Raw genomic sequence first — 22,440 nt, forward strand, 5'->3', positions numbered from 1 at the left:
CGTTTGTAGTCACAAAGCAATGGCGGATGATAAAGTAAGGTATGTTCGGGGGGACGACGAAACAGATTTTTTTTTGGAATGAATTAAAGAAGCGAACATTAATGCAATTTTAGATGGAAAACAGCAAAGAAACGCTACGTTTTATCAAGAATTACAAAAGCAAACTCATACGATGTCATTGCACAGCAAAGTCGCTTCCTGTTGTTCTTCTTTTTTTTAATTACTGGTGGATCACATCTCCATGGTGTGTATCGCCACCTACAGGAGCGGAATCCTTCTCAATATTCTTAAAAGAAGAACAGATGGAAGCGTGCATAAATCGCATGTCCGTTTTGCGCATTTTCAGTAAATGCGTTAAAAAAATCTTAAACAATTGGATGGAAACCCCACTAATGTCTTCAGCTCACATAAGCGTTTGAATTTAGATTTTGTGTGAAAATACAGAAAGCATGGGAGTCAGGTAGTCAAAAATAGTATCTCTTTATTCAATAAATTTTCACAATGTAACATGTACAGTATCTCACAAAAGTGAGTACACCTGTCACATTTCTGCATATGATTAATTATATCTTTTCATGGGACAAAAGTGAAGAAATGACACTTTGATACAAAGAAAAGTAATTTATTGTTCCCTCAAAATAACTAAAAATGCAGCCATTAATCCATTAAAACCCCTGGCAACAAAAGTGAGTACACCCCTAAGTGAAAATGTCCAAATTAGTCCTTTTTCCTCACAAGTGTCATGAGGAGGGACTTGTTGGTCATGTGACTTGTTAGTGTTAGAATGTCTCAGGTGTGAATAATGAGCAGGTGTGTAAAATTTGATAAATGAAGGTTGAGGAAAGTAAGATCTGGAATATCCGCCAGCTCCATGATGTCATCATAGAAGAGTCAAAGAATTCCATTGGCCTCCTGTGACGCTCTGGTGAACACCGAGACCAACACTCTAAAAAGAGAATTGTTGAACCAATTTAAGATTACAAATTGAATTGTTGACTAACTTAAAAAAAAAATCGCTTCAAGTGGTAAAACACGATTGAATTAAGTTAGTCCAAAGTGAATATATTCATAAGTTTAAGTGATTATGAGTTCAATAAACTTAGAATCAATTTGGATGAACTTAATTCAGGTGAATATATCAAGTTTAATCAACTCATGATCACTTAAACTTAATATATTCACTTTGGACTGACTTAATTAAATTCAATCGTGTGTTACCAACACTTGAAGCAAAGTTGGTCAACAATTAAATTTTTAATCTTAAATTGGTTTATCAATTCTCTTTTTGGAGTGAAGAAAGTTAAGGCTGCTGGAAAATAATGGCGGCCATAAAAAAATATTGACACTGAGCATTTCCACTTAGGGGTGTACTCACTTTTGTTGCCAAGGGTTTAACTATTAATGGCTGTATTTTGAGTTATTTTCAGGGAACAATAAATGTACATAAATATATAAGATTTACAATGACTACTTTTCATTGTGTCAAAGTGTCAGTTCTACAGTGTTGTCTTAGTTTTGTCGGCTACTGAATGGCTGAAAGCAATTTTATTTATAACCAACTGCTTTTGGATACCAACCATCATTTAATTAACTCACTACTTGACAAAGATCTACAGTTAACATGAATATGGCAAGAAAATGTAGATGTATGTTTTTACAGCATATAAGCTATATATCAGATGTGAGGAGAGAAATAATATTATACTTTAATTTCTAATCCCTGCCAGGTATAGTATGTGATATGGGGATATGCTGAACTTTCACATTGTGAAGGTCAGAGGTGGCAAATCCAGGTCCAGAAAGTAAAAACTCTGCCACAGTTTGGCTTTAGCCCCAGGTGCTAGCTAGCTTTAGCCCCAGGTGGTAGCTAGCTGCTAGGGAGCTATCTAGCAGAGCTAGCACCAGAGGTGGCAAATCCAGGTCCAGAAAGTAAAAACTCTGCCAGAGTTTGGCTTTAAGGGACTAAAGCCAAACTATGGCAAGGTTTTTACTTTTTGGACCACCTCTGGTGAAGGTTGCTGAAAAAGCCCGACTGGAGGTCATGTCAGTTTTGGCTTGGAATTGTATGCCAAGTCCTAAGACGTTCTGCTGCACAGGATGAGAAGTCCCATCTTGGGGCAATCACAGTGGCCTCACTTGAATGACATTAGCAGAGGACTCTGCAGGGGACGTCACGTCGAAGCGGCGTAAATCGTCACTGGTAATGATGAAGACGATGGAGGAGGCGCTGAAGGTCACCCTCTTTTTGGGTCTCTTCCTGCTGCCGTATGAACCTGAAACGACAATAGGCCTGATGGGGCGCTGGACCGGAGCCAGGGGCCGCTCTTTGAAGCTGTGCTGCAGCCAAGACAATCTTGAGCACAGCAGCTGCAGCAAACAGCGGCGGAACTGTCAGGCAAGTAGGAGGAAAGAGATGAGAGTCTGGTGCTTAAATGTGACAATGACATTCACCCCCTCATTTGTATGCCAGGCACACCAGACGTGTCTCTTCGGATAACAAATGAAAGTGACAATTTCCCACCCACATTCCATTGTGCCTGTTTACTTAAAACATCTGGTGTGCTCTGTTTTCTGCTTCACTTACAAGTGCAGAACAAATACCCCTTTTGATGAAATGACACTGATTCGTTCTACTTTTAATTCAGAAGTCGCTGGAAAGGGGAAATAATCAGGAAGTGCACATCTCATGCAAAACACGCCTAAAAAAGTTTTAAATTCGGATGAGGCTTCACCATTTGGCGACTCTATTTCCAGAATACAAATGTGCTCCCACATGCAGAGACAATTTGCAAAAGTGGATGGATACATGATTACCAACCTTGATGCTCATGAATACATAGATGAGGGGGTTGTAGGCTGTGCTGGACTTGGCAAAGAAGGAGGGGATGATAGCCACAGTGGGTGAGATCATGCTCTTGCTGCCAAACGCCACCATCATCGACACCACGGCGTAGGGCGTCCAGCACACCAGGAAGCAGGAGATCATGAGAAGAAACATTGCAGCTACCTTCTTCTCATATCTCAGGATCTTGATGATCTGGACTGTCTGAAGATCCTGGATGGAGCGTAGCTAATGAAAAGGGAACAAAAAGCAGGAGTCAGTTCATATCTGGGTAGAATTGGCTAATTCCCCTCCTAATGGGTGAACTATGATGATCCCATTTATGAGATGAACTCAAATATCTAAAACTTCTACCACATACACAATTTCACAATTTCTCTCAACTATTGTTTACAAACCAGTCTAAATCTGTGATAGTGAGCACTTCTCCTTTGCTGAGATAATCCATCCCACCTCACGGGTGTGTCATATCAAGATGCAGATTAGATACCATGATTAGTGCACAGGTGTGCCTTAGACTGCCCACAATAAAATGCCACTCTGAAAGGTGCAGTTTTGTTTTATTTGGGGGTAGAGGTTCTGGGGTCAGTACTGACTCAGAAAATCAGGCACACCCGTGAGGTGGGATGGAGTATCTCGGCAAAGGAGAAGTGCACACTATCACAGATTTAGGCTGGTTCATGAACAATATTTCAGAGAAATGGTGATATTGTGTATGTGGAACAAGTTTTAGATGTTTGAGTTCATCTCACAAAAAAATGGAGCAAAAACAAAAGTGTTGCGTGTTGCGAAATAGGCCTACATAATACATCGTAGGCTTGTTTTTTTTAAATAGCATTTTTGACACAGAAATTTCATTTTAAGGGCTTTGAACACACTTTGAAAAAAAATAAAAACACGTTTAAACACATATCGAGATAACACAAAAATATTGAGGAAAAAATGAGTAACAACTATACTACGATAAATTGGGGGATTACTGTAGTCCTCTAAAGCAGTGGCTCCCAGTTTATTTTTTTTGTCTTGTGTACCCCCAAGTCCTTTCGTCATACCATAAGAACCTCCCACTCATATGGGTTGATGAGTCTCCAAAAGTAGAATAGAACATTTAAAAAACAACAACAACATTATTTAACCGTGAAAATCCCATTGAGATCCGCAGATGTCTTTCTTTAAGAGAGTCCTGGCCAAGAGGCGCAACACAACATTACGTACAGTTAAAACAGTAAATTAAAAACAACAACAAGTTAATGACTTCATTTCCAGCTCCTTTAAAATGTCATCAAACTGAGACAAAGTTATGAGATCTGGAAGTTGAATTGTCTTTTGTAAAGAATTCCATTCTTGTTGGTGCTCTATACTGAAAAGCCATCTTTCCTTTCTCTGTCCTGACAGTAGGGGCAGTCAAGTAAGTAGATGTTCTGAGAACGGAGAGCGTAAGGTCCGTCAGACTTTCGCTGAAGATAAACGTTCAAGTATGGAGGGAGTAACCCTATCAGTCCCTTGTAAACAAATCTGTACCAGTACCAGGTATTGTAATACCATAATTGGTTATGATGAAAAAATCATTTTTCTTTTGCCTCCTTAATTTTAACATTTGATTCCCAGGCATTGTCTTCTTTTTGAGTCAAAGTAAACAAAAAATAAATGTTACATTGAAATTTACTATATATATATATATACATATATATATATATATATACCACAAAAACTAATTAGCTTAGTTGAATAAGTTCTCATTAAAGAGATAATTATATTTAATCAAGAATTAAAACACTTCTCTCTAAAGGAATTTTGTTTTTGCACATACATACTATATTTTATTATTACATAAATACATATTTTATTGAAGGGCTGATGAAATTACCAATAATATTTATATATAATAAGGTCAACGTCATTCTTGTACAAATGCGACAACTTGTAGTTCTGTTTTTGAGGGTGGAATAAATAAATAAATAAATAAAGCACCATGTCGAAAAGCTGGATTTCTTCTTTATGTTTTTTTTTTTGTGTTTTTTTTTTTAATTATTATTTTTTTTTAAATGAATGCTCTGTGTCAGTGTGTTGATACTGAAATATTTCCCATCTGTAGTGAGACCAAAAATACTCTGGATTCAGAATACAGTCTTTGCACTTGCTTTTGAAGATGTTCCTACGCTTCTCCCAATTGCTGTGATGTGTAATGATATGCACTCATGCGCCTGAGCGCTTCGGGGGACTTAACAGACAGGCTGGGAGGTGTTGGAGCTCTCACAATTTTTTTTTGTGCTAGTTATCAGCCTACACCTACATTACGCTGCAGGTGACCGATGTTTCACCGTTTCCGTGCTTGCGCTGCGCAAGCCGACAGAATTCACAGATTGGCTCGATACCCACACAACAGACAAGTCGATCAGAAATCTGCCAAGTTATCGAGCTTAACACAAGTACTGTATTCAGTTGCAATCGTCACAGCCCACGCATGTGTCCCTTTTATTACCAGGCGACAGACGAAATAAACCCAGAAGCTCTTATGATGATAATAGAGCTGGAAATTAAAGGCAGCAGTGACGGTCGCAGCTCCTTTTCATTTCATGTAAAGTTTGCACAAGATTATTAGGTAGGTAATTATGGCACTAATTCCATAATCAGGGTTTAGTATACTTTTCATGAATAGCACTTTTACGCAGTACGGTAAGTAGTAGGGATGTCCGATAAACACTTTTTTTTAGACCGATACCAAGTATCAATACTACTAGTACTTTTAATACTTAAAATAATGTATTAAAGATCATTTTAAAGAAAGACTTACCTATATATCCCAGTATAATATTTTCCCTTAAAATTGAATGCAATCAACTTCCGTTGTGAGTACCGGTACCTTGAAATTAAGCCTGGTACCTTGTATCAGTACTACTCACCCATCCCTAGTATGTAGTGCAATGTAGTGAAAGCTCCTTGTAGGACATGTTTAAGAAAGCATTCATAAAAATATGGCACGTTAACGATAATATAGACCACTCATAAGAAATATAATCGTGTCCTTATGATGCTCCTTTCATCTAATTACATTTCACCTTAGAAAGACAATTAATTTTTGTGGTCCCTTTACAAGAATTTTAATGAGTCCTTCCCATTCACAACTTTTTGGAACTGATTATTCTGATTCCTTCATAATTCATGTTATAGTATCAAATCAGACTTTAACAAATGTTCGATACCACTTTTTTCAGATCGATACCAGCACAAGTACTCAACATTTGAGTAGTCATCGATTCAGATATTACAGATACCAAGTACCGATACCACTAGTACTTTTGATGCATAACATTCCCCCCCAAAACAATGATAGCTCAATTTAAGGAAAATCTATATATCACAAGATAGCATTTTTCCTTAAAATTGATTGTCAATTTTCTATTCTTACAATTTCGACTTAATGATCGTAAAATGGCCGATACTAGTATTGATCACAACCATGAGTACCGATAACTCCAAATAAGACATAGTATCGGACCGATAAGATACCTGGTATCAGCCCGATACTGATGCCTGATGTTGGCACTCGCCCATCTCTAAAAAAACAAAACATATTTGAATGTCTCACCATTTGTACTGCGTAGAGAATGTTTCCATAGCAGTAGATCATGATGCCAACAGGTACAAAGAAACAAGCCAAGAGGAAGAGAAGAATGAACGAAGCGTCATTGGGGTCCTTCGATGCCCAGTCCAAGGAGCATCCCAGCTGATGGATCTCCAGCGTGTATCGGTTCCAGCCCAGGAGAGGAGCCCCAGTCCAAGCCAGGGAGTAAAGCCAGATGTGGCCAATGGTCCGCCACGCCCAGGGAAAGTCCACCACCTGGGCGTGGACCACCCGGATGTAGCGCTCGTAAGCCAACGCTGACAGGGTCATGATGGATACGATGCCTGGCGATGGGAGCGAGACAGAGCAGAACTTAGGAAATCATTGAAACCTTGCACATTTGAGACCTACATCTCCTTTGTACAGCTTCTACTTTCAGTGAGTGCCATCATCATCATCTATCTGTCTGTCATGGTTACACGCACGCACACAACCATGTATATATATATATATATATATATATATAAAATCTATACATCCCTCCAATTACATGCCTTCATACCCTTGTCAAAGCTGTCATGATTCATGAATCTGCTCATTAACTCATTCACTGCCATTGATGGCTATAGACGTCAAAAATTCATTTGAACTCTTTTGATTAGTTTCACTTTTTCCCCCCACTTTTGTTAACAAGAGTATGAAAACCTAGATTTTTTTTATTGTACATTTAGAACAGATATCAAATTTGTGATTAATCGTGAGTGACTATTGAAGTCATGCGATTAATTACAATAAAAAATGTTAATCGTCTGACGCCCCTAATTTTCAATAATCTTTTCTTTTTTTTTAATTAAGGGCATCGGGCGACTCAAATTTTTTATTGTAATCAATCACGTGACTTCACTCACGAATTTTAAATCTGTTCCAAATATACAAAAAAAAAAATTCTAGGTCTTCATACTCTACACTAAAAAAGTGGGGGGGAAATGTGAAACGAATGGAAATAGTTCAAATTAATTTTTGACGTCCATAGCCGTCAATGGAAATGGCTCAAATGAATTATTGACGTCTATTGCCGTCAATGGCAGTGAATGAGTTAATGGATGAATCGCTGAACCTACGTCAATAAACGGACAGACAAGCTTCACGGGGAGTCGCCCGGGTTCATCTTCCCATATCAAATTTCAGGATGTGTTTTGCCAGAACATGACAGCCATTATTGCTTGCAGCTCTCCTGACCTCCACTGAGTAATACTTCGGATGACGTGCAAGGATATGGCATATTAGTCAACAAAATACTCCCCCCCTCGCTCTGGAGGACTCAGAAGGACGCGGCAATCTTTTTTCTTCTTCCAGTGCAAACCTCTGAAATTGGGAAAGGTGTGTTTACCCTCTCTAATCTCTTATTAAAAAACAGACTTGTCCTCTCATCTACAGGACATTTAAATGCCACTCCATTGAAGACCATTCATTCGATGACAAATGTAAATTATAGCGCCACTTTCAACTGTATCCGTGTTTATCATACAAATCACACAAGTCCGTGTTTCCAATTATGAAAGCCAAGTGGACCGCAGCTTCCTTCTCATCAGTAGATAATAGAAAATGTAAATTAAAGTATGGAAGAAGCAACCAGCGCGTAGCATGATGACTCTGCTAATAAATAAGTCATGGTAAGGGTGAATCATCGCGCATCAGTCCTCCTCTTGAACTATAATTCTCAGTGAGTCTGGGTGGATGTGTCAGGGTTACCCATGTGTATTCATTCACACTTCACCGCCACACTCGGGGCAAGGTGAATGTGTCAAAAGCATTCCCATGCATGCGTGAAGCAATAGAATGAATATTTCCTGCATAATAACTTATTATAACAGTGTCTGATTCAAACACAGAAAAAAACATTCTCTAGTCGAGAAATCTTAAGATGGAATCTTCTCCAATCTTCCATGTTTTTAATGATAAGTTATTAAGACGATCTTGAAGGTCATTTTCAGTCTCACCATTCACAACACACATTTTGTGAAGGACGAGATCCTACAGATCAGCACAAACAAATAAGCAATAAATATTACATGTCAAGTTTTGAGACACAGTAGCATGTTAATAGTTTGACACACCATTAACTGACTTTTTTATTTTATTGATCAAACAAAACACAATTGTGCGGAACTGCTGGACACAGCATAAAACCAGGGTTTTAATTTAGTGCATTTGGATGGATTATTCATTACATGCTACTTGCATCATACAGCAGTTATGTTTGTATGTTTTTTATTATTATTATATTTTTTTAAGATGACTGGACTAGAATGTTTCGAGAAATAATAATCCAAAGAGGAAATATAGTTCAGGAAATCGTTTTTGTCAATAATAATAATAATAATAATAATAATAATAATAGTCATCGTCAGCATCGTTATTATTGTCATTATTATTATTTTTATTAATTATTAATTAAAAATACAATTGCTTCAACCTCTACTATGAAGAAAATGATTTTTTGAAAAATAATACATTCGATCGATTGATCTGTCTCTTACCGAACAAACTGTTACTGAAGCCGTCCCACACGCATGTCGCTTGGCTCCAAATCCACCCACCTTTGACGCACGAAACAAACGTAAAGTTTATTCCGACGACGGAAACCAGCAAGTCACTCAAACTTATGTTGACGAGTAACAAATTGGTCGGCGTCCGAAGTCTCTTGAATTTGCAGTAAAGTAGAATGACAAGAACGTTGTTGCAGAAGCCAAACACTCCGATGGTTCCGATGGCGACGGCGAGAAGTTTGTAGGTGCCAAAAGCAAACAGGTAATGTTCGGCGCTTTTCTCGTCTCTTGTTTCATTGTAAGGATTCATTGCGGGGATGAAAGCGTTGTTTCGCGCATTGTGGAGGCTTCGGTGTGCGGCTGGAGCGCGCGTCCAGCCCGGCGCATGACGCTCAATGACAGCCCAGCGCCGGGCTGCTCATTCAAACAAACCCGCAAGACGTGGGCACGCCTCCTCAGCAACTGGGTCAATGTACCACTGTCACATGACACACTTTTGGTGATATTGCACGTCCGACCACAGTGAAAATGCTTTTTAAATCTCTCACTCAAGATTGTTTATCTGTGGACACTTTTGCAGATCCAATAAAACCGGTTGTATTAAACGTTCTGTCTTTTTTAAGGATATTAAAGGTTCATTTATGACTTCTGGTACTAAAAAAACTATGCAGTATTTGTGTTGATATTTCAGTTACTATAGGCCTAAGTCTCTATTTTTAGTTCATTTTTTTCAACCTCTGCAGATGACGTAAATTGAGTCAATCGCTGTTGAGGCCTTTTATTGATTAAGATCTTCGGGTCGTACCATACAAGGAGACAATAGCAACAGCACCAACATGGAGGAATGTAAACAAAAGGAGTATAAACAATAGAGAGTTGGAACAATAATGAGGCAACAGAGTTGGAGAAACAATATTCCTCATCCATGACTTAATGTAAAACTGTTTGATGTTATGGCGAATTTGTTGTGTCTGGTTCCAACCTGAAAATCGCACATTTCTGGCATTGAGAAATCCTCATTAGTCATCATTAGAAAATGAAGCCGTTTTTGTTTCCCATCTAATTACAAGCACAATGAAAGCTCATAAAAGAGGGAAAGTATTTTGTATGCAGGTTTTTTCTCCCCCACTGAAATGGTACATTTCCTTTTGTGGCCTAAGTACATTTCCTTTTGTGGCCTAAGTACATTTGAGGATCTATATTTTGGTTGCCTACTTTTACTGAAGTACAGCTTGAGTGCTTTTGCTGATGATATTATTCATTCAACCATATACAGAAAATGGATGGATGAATGGAAAGCAAGTTTGTTTGATGGTAAAACATTTTCACATACATGAATAAATCCTCATGTAATGTGTTAACAAACTGAAGCCAATTGACTATTTAGTGCACATCCCTTCCTGCATTTTTTTGTGACATTATTGGGTAAAGCGGGTGCGATGTTTGCGATTTTGGTGTAATGTGTAACATAGTAGGCTATAATATATATATATATGTGCGAGTGTGAGTTTCCTTTTACATCAGGCCATTTTCACGCCCACACGACATTAACTCGCTGCCTTTACGGAAGAGCGACTTACGATATAGACATTTTCAATACAGTGGCAAATCTTCAGGTAGGCTGCAAGATGGCAACCTGCATAATAGCGGCTGACTAATACGAGAGGTGACACCCAAAGGATCTTGTGCATTTTATCAACCGTTTGAGTGTGTGGGAGTTCTATGCAAAAAAAAAAAAAAAAGAGTCACATTCCAGAGGCACTGTTTCACATTGGCGAGGCTTTAAATGATCACCGCAAGGACCTCTTTGTCACATGTCGGTAATTTTAGACGACCTTTCTTCAGATGTGTCGTTTTCTCCACAGAGGAAGGCCACCGTGGCAAAAGGTTGTAAGCCTGCTGCTGTGATGTTATTTACGCATGACCTCATTTTCATGTGCCCTCCGGTTGATTCAAAATAGCAGATCCCTCTTGAATACCACACGTAATTAAGCAGCATCGAAGTATGCGACAGAATTTTTGAATGAAATGCACGAACACAAGCCTATAGAAAGTGCAGTCAGTTTTTCCAACATATACCCAATGTATATGAATATGACGACTTTCTACTGTTTGAGGTGTGTTAGCAAATCTAAACTACTAAGTACACGAATGGAGTCTAATGCAAGTTTTCTGCTTTCTTTTCTGCCACACTTTCATGCACACTCAGGAAGGACTTTAGAAATCCTCCGCAGTCGCTATCTTCTGTCATCAACTTCTTTAAAACGGTCCCCTTGACAACCCCCTTGAGCTTGGGGAAAAAAATTCACACAGAGCAAGGTCACGGGAGACAGGCCAGCATGGCCATGTTCTTGTCAGCCAGGAAGTGTAAGATGCTCAGGGCATCTTGAGCAGGCGTGTTATTGTGGTGAATCAGCCAATAGATGTCTGCTTAAGAATCCTTGGGTAATTAACTTGACAGACTCTATAAAGATCAAATGTATGATTGTTTTCAAAGAAAAACAGATCTGTCATGAGGAGAGAAACTGAAGGTTAAGCAGCTCACTTACGAGTGAGCCCTGGAGAGGCTTGTCGCGATATTTTCAGAGGTTGTGGGCATAAGTCGAGAAGTCCACTGAAATTTTGGTGCAAATTGAATGCCGTTTTTGGACATTATAAGTAGAGATGTAACAAAAGCTGATTTGAATCAGAATTATATATATATATATACATATATATATATATTAGAGCTGTCAAATGATTACATTTTTAAATCAGATTAATCACATCTTAGAATTTTGATTAATCACGATAAATCGCTTAATAAAAAAATATTTTTTATCAACATTTTTTTTTAATTTGAAGAGCACCGATTATGTGTTAATTATTTTGACATTTAATGTTATGAGGACGTCTTCAACATATTTTGATTCACTGCACACGCTCATCCTCCTCTTTTTCTAATCTGTTAATTACTTGCATAATTTAAAATGGAAAAAAATGACCCTGATGAAATTTGGTACAGATCCACTGTCGGACGACGGTAACTAGCAGTCAGGTTTGCAATAAAATGCAAAGAGGTTCATTGAAAGAATTTCGAAATATCGGCAACCCATATGTTCAATATCGAATGCAAATTGAGGAATTGACGATTCTTTATTGACAACATGTCTATGTCATATGAAAATACAGTATTTCTAACACCTACTGACTATAATATTAATATCCGTTCATTTTATTATTTTCCCTACATTTGCAATGAATGAATGTGATAATTCCAGATTGACTGGACTGTCAATATTCTCTGAGCAAATCACTGTCATCACGACTCTAAAATTAAAATGCACACTTAGACGCTTTGGACAGTTTATTTACTTTGTCAGCTTTTAAAATATGTCTACAAAGCAAAAGATTTGAAGTAATTCTACCAGCATTCACAATCTCCATTTCATTCTGCTTTTGTTGGTATCACGTCACAGAGCATATTGCAGGAGTTGTGCAAAAGTCTGCAGGCTTGTTCACTCATTACACATTTTTTTATGCATAACCACACATCACCACAGGGGAGACTAAAGGTGTAAATTTGTTGACTTGTCATTTTGGATTCAGTGGTGCAAATTAATTTAGCGAGAATGCAAAATGCAGCACATCTCAATTGTTGCAATGCAAAGTACGTATGTGTACATAAAAATAGAGGGATTTGATTTTCAAGAGAAACTCGTCATCAATATTTGAAACGTAAGATGATTCTAATTGTAATTTTTCATCTTAAAACTTGTTTATTTGCATTATCATTCATTTCAAATTTCACAGAAATTCACACAGTGGGGTGATTATTCATCATTACACTTGGCATTATTCCCAGATTCTCTTTCCTTAAAAAGCTTGGAATCAAATCTGTTTTCAGATGATCAGCATGCAAATATTTGAGTCGCAGGAAGCCTAGAATGAGGGGAAAAAAACAGCAACACTGCAAATGCCTTTCCTTGAGTGATTATCGGAGATCAATAGTGCAAATTATTCGTGCATATTCCAAAAATGATCACACCGTTCCATTTTACCTGGTCTAAGGTAAATGCCAAGTGGCCCTACAACGGCAGGGAGAATAAACATTGAATCACACTCAATGGTCCAATTCTACAATGTTAGTAAATCACACAAATAGACCTGAAACAGAAGTTAAACGGTGATCATGATTTAGATGACAATTAAAATAGAACTTCATTAGTTAATTACAGTCTTTCTGTTGCAGTAATAATTACATCACGTGAAAAAAAAAAATGGCCTGAGAGCCAAAAGGTCACAAGTGTAAACTAAAACTTGTGTTGTGTCCTTAAGCGCATCGCAGTGTGACACCTAAAAGGTTTGTCACCACTGGTTTGCTCTTCTCACATGAGATATTTTTGGATGTTTTGTATTTCTTTTCCACCCCTGTAGCTACTTGCATGTGCTTCAGTGATGGCACACAGCCAAGCAGGTGTCTTGTTACATGCCGCAGATATAATAAGTCTACACACCCCTGTTTAAATGGCAAATTTTGTAGTATCAAAAAATGATGCCAAGATAGATCATGTCAACAAAATGTGCTAACACGGATTCATATTTAGAAACTGTCCATACAAACCTCCACCAACAAAGCATGATGCTGCCACCACGAACACCAGCCTGCAATTTGATATGACAGCGGTGAGGCCGACGAGAGATGGGGATTCGTTGGCTTCAATTCCCAATGCGGAGACCCCCGCGTGGGTGGAAAATGCGGCCATTTGGTGAGTTGAAACCAGAGAAGAGCGTGAAAGGACTGTGACAGAGAGATACCATCCAATCCTGTCTGTGTCAACATCACTTCACCGCGGGGACAGATTTCCAGCTTCGGTTTAATGTGGGTAAAGGTCAGGTGGAGGACTGTGTACAGAAATCTACATTTAAGGCGAAAACTGTGACAAAAAAGCATTGTCAGTGAAATACATGACTTCCATTATCAGGCTCAGATACTCTGTTATATCCCACTAGGTTCTCAGTGTGACACAGGTGGGTACACAGAAAGACGAATCGCAACAATAAAATGGAAAAGTAAAGACATGCCTCCTCTTTTAGATCAGACCAAGTTGTAACTGAAAATGAAATTTGATTATACATACGCATTACCAAGCGTGATGAAAAGAAATAACTCAGGAAATCATGTGTTTGCCATGTCACAAAATGCACTACACTACACTTCCACTAACAGATGTGGTTGCATTTTTTTAAATTGCTGCATAACTAGCTATTTGATGTTGCAGGGCTAAAAAATAATTTTTTTTACGGTGGCCCCTTACCTGAAATTTTAGGGGCATACATAGAACATTTTGGAAACACCCACAATAAATTAACTTGCAAAATAAATATTAATCCCACTCATTTTTACTATATTACAGGTAAGTGGGCGGATGTGAAGGAGATGTATAACAGCAACAAAAATTATTGAAGAATAGCAATTATTTTATTTTTTTAATCTGTAAACTCACTAGATGAAAATTTTAGTTGTGCTGTCTCAAATTTTAGGGGCAAAATGGGGCCCTGGTTGAAAACAGCATCGTTACAACCACATTACTGAGAAATGTAGAATCATACATTGTCTGATTTACATCCAGTTACTACCAATTCCTCTTTTATTAACCTAGACAGACAGCAAATAATCAAGTGAAGTATTGGAAAGCTTGATAAATGACATAGGCCTATGATATCTGCTAGCTACCTAGCTAGCTGTTTAAGCTAGCTATCATAGGTCAACATAATTGGATGATTTTTTTTCCTGTTGTGCAACATTTCCCCAACAAAATGCCACAAGTCAGAATTACTGTATATCTCAAAGCCATATAAAACATTGACAGCTGTTTCTTTGCTATTTTCCAAAGGGCTGCATTGCCACACATAGCAAATGAAAGACAAAGAGAGGCACCAGGAATAAGGCAAATTCAAGTATCGACTAATGAAATAGTGGGAATTTGAAAGCTCTCTACAATATGTTCTATGACACTTGTCAACTTTTAACCTCTGAACACTAAAGTTTAAACATTGTGGTGTTGTTATTTTATAGTCTGTATGTAATCACACCATAAATCAAATGCATATCTGGGTCAGGTGCGTGTCGGTGTTCACTGCTGAATCATCTGAAAGTGCAGAGGTATAACAGGTAAAGGACGATCAGCTCCCTTCATCTTTTATGCATTAGCCTTGGTCTTTGTGGGAGCAAGGCTGAGTCAGAACATTGTTTGAAGTTCACTAATCTCATTAGGAACCAGTTTGTCGATGGCAGGGAAATAAGGTCTTCTGTTCATCTGGAGGGAACAACACTCTAAGGGAGGTGGAGGTTTATAGGAGGCGCCGTATAGCTTAAAAATAGCATTTAGCTCACACGCACACACGGACACACACGGACACATGCACACAAAAAATCGATCACAAAAAAGCACTCACCCAAAAACGTTTGCAACAATTTGTTTTTGTCTTATTTCTTAGAGAGAGAAAAAAAACACGTTTTTTTCCTATGCGACAACTGTTTTTGTCCAAGTGACCCTTTTTTTTGGTGAAAGTCAGTGACTGATTGTGTCGAAGGATGCTCAACATTTTTAATGGAAGCCATCTAGAAACTCAAATTTTAATTTGCTTTGCCAGACAATAAGTCCCTCCCTTAAATGGCGTGAATGGCACCGTAAGATGGCCGCCAGTGGCCTCACTTCTCCCAACGGCGAGTAAGCCGTTCCATCATATGCAAGGCCATAGCGCTAACTTGTGTGTTCACGCGAGCTAACGTGACCGCCGTATTTAACCAAGGGTTTTGGCACCTTAGGTAGCTCTGATGGTTTTCACCATAAAAAATTGAAACACGCATATTGAGTTACAGAAAAGACAGCTATTATCCCACATATTTTTGGAGAAGCCACCAACCACATGAACACTCTCCTTTTATCTCGTTCACACAAACACATAACAAAAAAGGCTTCAGTCATAAAAAAATAATAAATTAAATTTAAGAAACAAGCAATAACAGGCTGACAAAAATAAAAACGTTATTGTTATTTCTCTGCTTCCCCATTTTGTTCACATATTCTTCATCCACCCTCAATTATGTGCGATTACAGCTTTTGAGGGCCTGCTGCTGGCTGTCACACAATTTTGTGAAACTAGCAACATCATTTAAAAGCTCTGCCACAAGTACTGACAAAAGGGTTGCACTTACATCGATATCCTCAAAACACTTTTTTTATGGTACCGCAACAAACATTCGAATAAAGAAAGAGAGTAAATAAAAAGAAAGATACTGATCTGGTAGCACACAATAACTCATCAATTGATCGTTAAATAGTTGGCAAATTGTGTTGAGTTTATTTTAATATTGCCTTGGAACAATTGAGGCAAAATGAAGTGCAAAATGAAGTAAAATGGGAGGGAGGGAGGGAGAGAAAGAGAGAGAGAGGAAACTTTTTTTCTAATACTGATAAAACGTGCAAAGTAATTACTTTTTCTTTATTTGCAAGCGCAGACGACATTGTCAAACGTGTAGTAGAGTGTCAAGCAGAAGGTTGGCAATTATATTTTCCTATTTAACACCTTTTCATAAGGTCAAAATATTAACAATAACTAGACAATGTGCAATTTCTGAAGAAATTGCATGTGAAGGCTGTGAAGCTGAATGAAAAACAAGAATGATCTGTAATGATGTGAAGTATAATAAGTGACATGAAATGATATACAATGAGCTGTAAATAGCTGAACAGTTGAAAGTTTGAATGGTTTGAATCGGTGAATAAATGTAGAAATTGTTGTGGAAAAACCAGAAAGGGGTAAGATGTTAAGAATCAAGTAGGAAATGGACCAATAATCATCCCTAAAGTGAAATGAATGAGTTAAATGATTTGAATATCACTTTGAAATGATGTCAATGTGTAATGTTGAATCTGCCCTTAAGAATGAATGGGGACAATGAGGGCACAAAATCGAGAATTGTGGGTAAGGCGTGAATATTTGGAAGCAAGAAAAATGGAAGCAAGAATGGCTTAAATATTTGGAATATGCTTAAATTGGAATGATGAGAATCAGATAAATTATGTAGAAGTAGATAGATGCCAAAAAATGGGATGAATTAAAAAAAAAAAGGAATAACGTGTGAAGGCCACAGCCGAGCAGCACACTACGATATGAAGAGAATATAATAGACTGTTGGGAATTAATTATTGTTCATTTATTCTTAGGGTTCTTTTACACATATAGTTTGCTTTCTCTGGTCAATATTTTTTTTGTAATCATTTTGTCCACAGCAACAATGGCCAACACTGGTTCGATTTGTATTCACAAGGCAAAAAATTCAGTCATACCAAAATGCATCACAACAAACAAAAAAATTAAATTACTTTCTTCATACAAAAGGATGTTTGCGGTAAGTCTAAAGCAAACAAAGCACAAAATGGACAATATCACTTAGGTGGCCATATCAGGTCAAGAATCCCATTTGTCCATTGGGGATGAAATTCAAAATGGCCCTGGCATCATTTCTAAGCACATCTTGGTATGAATATGTGACTGCTGTGTGGGGAATAAGAATTACATTCCTCTTACTGTCAAAGTCATGAGACTGCAGAAGAAAAAAAATGGAGAGAGATACTGCTCAGCTGAAAAATATGTCTTTTTGCAGGAAATTGCTTGTCTGTGCTGAAAAATAAATGCTACGGGTGATATCACTGATTATAGAGACTATTTTTTTCTTTACTCTTGGAAACCGGTTTCGCCCAACAGATACATCATGTTATACGGATTGATTTTCTATGTAATGTACACTGCTGTTGCTTCGTTCACCGCCCTTTCTCAAACATTACAAATCCAAGGTTACAATGGCTATTATTTCCCTTGACCAAACTGGCTTTGAGCTGTTGGCCATGTTTTATTTTGTAACCTATTTAGGGATTCATCTCACAACATCCTGCCTGCACATCATTTCGGAATGAGCTTTAGATTCTGCGAAATTACCTTTTACACAGTAATTAGCATGGCAAGTGTCACCGAGCTTGATTGCTATTCAAACTCAATTTGAGCAACTAGGCAGATCTATATCTGTACGCCACACTCTGTCACGCCTTCGAGCTGACTCAGGCTCAATGCACAAAAGGCCTGATTTGCTCAACTTTGCACATGCAAAGTGCCACCAAAAATTAGAACAACATTTCATCTGTTCAGCAATGTCATTTTAGGGTCACAAGAAGGAGTCATGCCATATCACACATATCAGTGACAACCGGTGCCCGCTTCTCCAACAGCAGTTTTTCAGTTCAATGTGTTAATTCAAACAAAACATTATTTTTATGCAGGTACCTAAAAGCGCAAAACCCTCTTTTAAATACGGCCATCTCAGCTACTTTTTCCACCTGTTGCCAATACTGCATGCAACCTGATACAGTGAATTCATATACTGTAATTTAGCATTCACCATTTTGAATCTTCATAAATCCGGCTTTTAGTGGGCAAAAAGTACTTCCAGCTCCACCGGTGACTTTGTTGAAATGTTATTGAGAAACTTCGAGCTGTCTTTGCTAAAATGTCTGCTGTTAAGTTTTCCCATCCATTCATCAGGTCATCTTGACGCATGCTGCTAGCTATCAACAAGACTCAGATAAAATATGCATCTTTCCCCCCAAGTTATTTGTCTCCGTGCTGTGCTGAGAGGATCACAGATTTACCCTGTAGAGTTGTGTGGGAACAGGCACATATTCGTACTCTAAAACAGTGGGAGACAGAAGGGTACCGCATTTCTTTTTTTGCAGTGCAAGTACATCAATCCCAAGAACCCCCCCCCTACTCTGTTGATTACCAATAGGCTATAAATAGGGTTTGGTTATTACATGATCAATAATTGTGACATTACAGTGACCAACTGTGAGCTGTGAGCAATCAGACGCAGTGGAAAATATGTGCGACAGCAGCCAATCAGAGTCCAGCTTTTCCTTCTCTACTAATTTGGTTTGCAGGTTGAAGATGTAAACAGAAAGTAGAGAAGAGAACTATTGTTTGTTATAAGTATGCCTTTGTAAGGAATCGCGACTGAAAGAGAAGGTGATTTGTTTTCACCTTTACAGCACTTACAGTCCATTAGTTGTGAAACTACACAATGTTCCAATGCAAATGCATCGCTGCATGATAAGATTGGTGGATGTTTCTGATGTGGGCATTGGTATACACAGTATTCAACTCATTTCAGTCAATGATACATAATCATAAAAAAATTATCAGAGCAGTTTTTCACATATGGGAATAAAAAAAGATCTTCTATCATTAAAACTGTGATACATCATTTCATTCCTGCTTGTGCTCAAATCATTACATTTATCTAATGTCACCAGCTCTTCTGGTTTTCAAAAACGGAGGCGGACATACAGCCCCGCCAGCCTCAGATAATTACTCGAAGCAAATAGCATCTGACACAGAAAATGTGATTAGATCGATGTGGACTCGCGCTCATATTCACAATGACATTTTGTGGCTGAGGTCTTTTAACATGTTGTGGCAATTAATTAGCGGCAGGATGGCTGAACAAAGGACAAAGTCACTCCCAGACAAATTGAAAAATTTGACATTCCATAACATTTAATGAAGTAAAGTTGTCGCTGACTATTTATTATAGGTAGTCTTATCATAAATGGCTAAACGTTTTATGAAACTGCTGTCCCCTCACGAAATAACCAGATTTAATTTCATCGTGCAGGGAGAATAGCAAAAATAAATGAATAATAATAATGATAATAATAATAATAAAAAATTGTTTCTTTTAAACATACACATGCCCATCACAAGCACCCTGCCAGGCAACTGAGTGTCAATATGTTGACTTGTGTGTGTGTTTAAAAAAAAGAAGAAACAAACACGTACAAAGAGAACAGAGAACAATAACTTACTGTAGGATATAAACACAATTTTCAGCCTCATACCTTTCACACCCAAAAGAGACATGCACAGGTTTTCAATTCCCCACAGCTTCAGCTACCCTTCTCATGCTTCCCTATCTTAAAGAGTGCAAACAAGGTGCTGTTCAGTCCTGTGTGTCCAAATCTTCTTCTTGATATTATTCTGTCTTCTCTTCTGTTTGCCCCTGCTTTTCTCATTTTATTTTATTTTATATCCCATAATACCATCTTCCTTTCTGAGTTTTAGTAGTGCATACATAGTGCAATATTTTATTGTTAACAGAACATTAAGTCAAACACCAAGGTTGCCATCACATAAACTAGCCCACAAATTTGGACATCAGACAGAACCAATATCAATCCAAAGTCAATGTATTGACAGTAATAATGATATTTTGTTCCATCCCATAATTAAGTGTGTATGTCACAGTGTGCGCTATAAGGTCTGATTTCAGACATTAAAATCACACTCGCATAAAGAGGCGGAGTGAAATAGTATTGCTTTGAAATTGCATCACCTTGACACTTGCAAGTGTCAGCAGTATCTGAGACTGAATATCAGTCAAATATAATACTTTCTATATGACATTCAGCATGCAGACATTATGTCAATATATGGTCAGGATTAAAGTCTTTATCAAGCACCTTCAGCTGTGCAGTGACTTCTAGGCTGCTATTTAATCAATAATTTGACATTTGAGAAAATCCCACATTGTGTACAGTGTGACGATAGTAAAATCTCTCACCCTGGTCTTATGTTTTATGCAAGATCAATAAGAGTATTTTTTTTTTTGCCCTAAATTGCCTTCTCCTCAGTTTTGTTTTCAGCAGACGGGCTATTGATTGGGCACCATTTATTATCTTGACATTTGGCGGCAAAACGTCTATTGTGTAATCTGAGGTCATGCTGAGCTCACGCTCCAGCTCACACGTGATCCTCAACAGGATGTGCTCTCCTCAAATGCATATTAAATAAATAAATAAATGCCGTACGTGTGTTCGTGAGTGTGCACGAGCATGCGCGCCAGAGTGGTGTTAGGGACAGCGGTGCAGTGTGAGGATTTCAAGTATTTCAAGGTCGGCGAGGAAAATGGAGTCGGGGCGAGGGGGTAAGGAAGAAAGCACTAGAAAGGAACAAAATCAACCAAATTGATTAAATGGATTGCTGATGAATCAAAACAGGTGCAAAATTTCAGACAGGCGAGGGGTAGACATCTCAAGGTTGCAATCCCACTAGCTAGGATCTTTGTTCAAACAAAATTGGACATTTAAAGGAAACAAACTTTTGCTGTATTTATTACATGCTGTTTTTGTTTTTTCTGTATTTTTTTTTACCTGAAAACTTTCTCTATCACTCTCTTCGCTTTAATTTATTTTCCTTCTTTTCTGGTCCAAAGAAACGGTGAGTACCGTTAATTCTGCGAGAAGAGAATTAATTTCACCGTCTATTCGTCTGTTAGGTTTGTTTGTCCAACATCCCCCCACCTCAATTGGCTCTTCTTGGTTTTGTCCCGCCCTAAACAACGCCTTATTTTTCCGACTGAAAAAAGGTCAGTTGCAAACATATCAGTGGGAGGGGTACCAAGAATTCAGATTGCTGGCAAGGGTACCGTTGTTATAGAACAAGTCTATTTTTCATTTGGAAGAGCTGTTTGTCCTCATCACCTTTTTCTGCTCCTTAGTTAAAGTTAATGAACAATAAATAGTTATTATGTTTAATTCAAATGTCTTATAGTGTTTTTACTTAATTCTATATTGTATTGTGTTTATTTCTAACCACACACTTGATAAAAAATTAAAACGGTACTTAGCACGTAGTAGGGTAACTTAGTTTGGGGGCTGGAACGGATTAATTCCATTCCCGTTCATTTCAATTAGAAACATTACCTTAACTTACAAGTGTTTGAGGTTCAAAACAGGCTCACGGATGCAATTAAGCTTGTATATTGAGGTTCCATTATATTGAGAGAGCAAGAGCTATGGATAACACAAAAAAGATGTGTAAACAAGTATCACCATCCCATCTATGAGTTTACAGTAAACAAATCCCGTTTTTTTCTAAACAAGAAAACATATCATTTTGAAATGTCCATCAGTCCCATCGTTTTTGCCAACTGATGACCTTTGTTTGTGAACCATCACTTCCCCTGTGATCCCTGTTTCAGTGACGGCGGCGGGAAATCAGCCAAGCGAATCAGCGAAGTCATCTTGTCCTGCTCTTTCTCTGGCAGCCTGATGACAGGCCACTAATGGAGTCCTCCAAAGTGGAGAGGGATGCTGCCATCTTGATTTTAGCACCTTTACCCACTTTACGTTTTCTCTCATGGCCAAATTAACCTCTAAATTTCTACGCTTACAAAAGAGGATGAAATACTTGCATGTCATAATATTAAATTTCACCACAGTGCAAATTCAATTTAAAGCACTTTTCATCCTCTCTACTGATGCACGAAAGGTTCTGAATGTAATAATATGGATACCAGTGAAAAGAGCTCCAAACTTAAAGCTTTTTAACAGAACTTTTATTTTAAATGCATTGTTTTAAGGGATACATTTAGTCCGCCCATCAGA

General features: G+C 38.0%; 1 protein-coding gene across 3 annotated transcripts; it reads right to left on the reverse strand.

The window, feature by feature from the left end:
- Positions 1-463: 463 nt before the first annotated feature.
- Positions 464-13,692, reverse strand: opn3 (opsin 3). Of its 3 annotated transcripts, none has more exons than XM_086093014.1 (4): positions 13,560-13,692; positions 6,432-6,751; positions 2,819-3,070; positions 464-2,388 (listed from the first exon to the last, which is right to left on the reverse strand). In XM_086093014.1, the coding sequence occupies exons 2-4, from the start codon at positions 6,735-6,737 to the stop codon at positions 2,122-2,124; spliced, it is 825 nt and encodes a 274-aa protein (XP_085949140.1). In that variant the 5' UTR covers positions 6,738-6,751; positions 13,560-13,692; the 3' UTR covers positions 464-2,121. The 3 variants fall into 3 exon arrangements, with proteins under 3 accessions (XP_085949140.1, XP_085949139.1, XP_085949138.1); XM_086093013.1 differs by lacking the exon at positions 13,560-13,692 and adding an exon at positions 8,948-9,378 and having other exon boundaries at positions 464-2,273; XM_086093012.1 differs by lacking the exon at positions 13,560-13,692 and adding an exon at positions 8,948-9,378.
- Positions 13,693-22,440: the final 8,748 nt, after the last annotated feature.

Source organism: Leptonotus elevatus, chromosome 13 (assembly GCF_054856555.1).
Source record: "Leptonotus elevatus isolate MCC_2025b chromosome 13, RoL_Lele_1.0, whole genome shotgun sequence".
NCBI classification, from domain to species: Eukaryota; Metazoa; Chordata; class Actinopteri; order Syngnathiformes; family Syngnathidae; genus Leptonotus; species Leptonotus elevatus.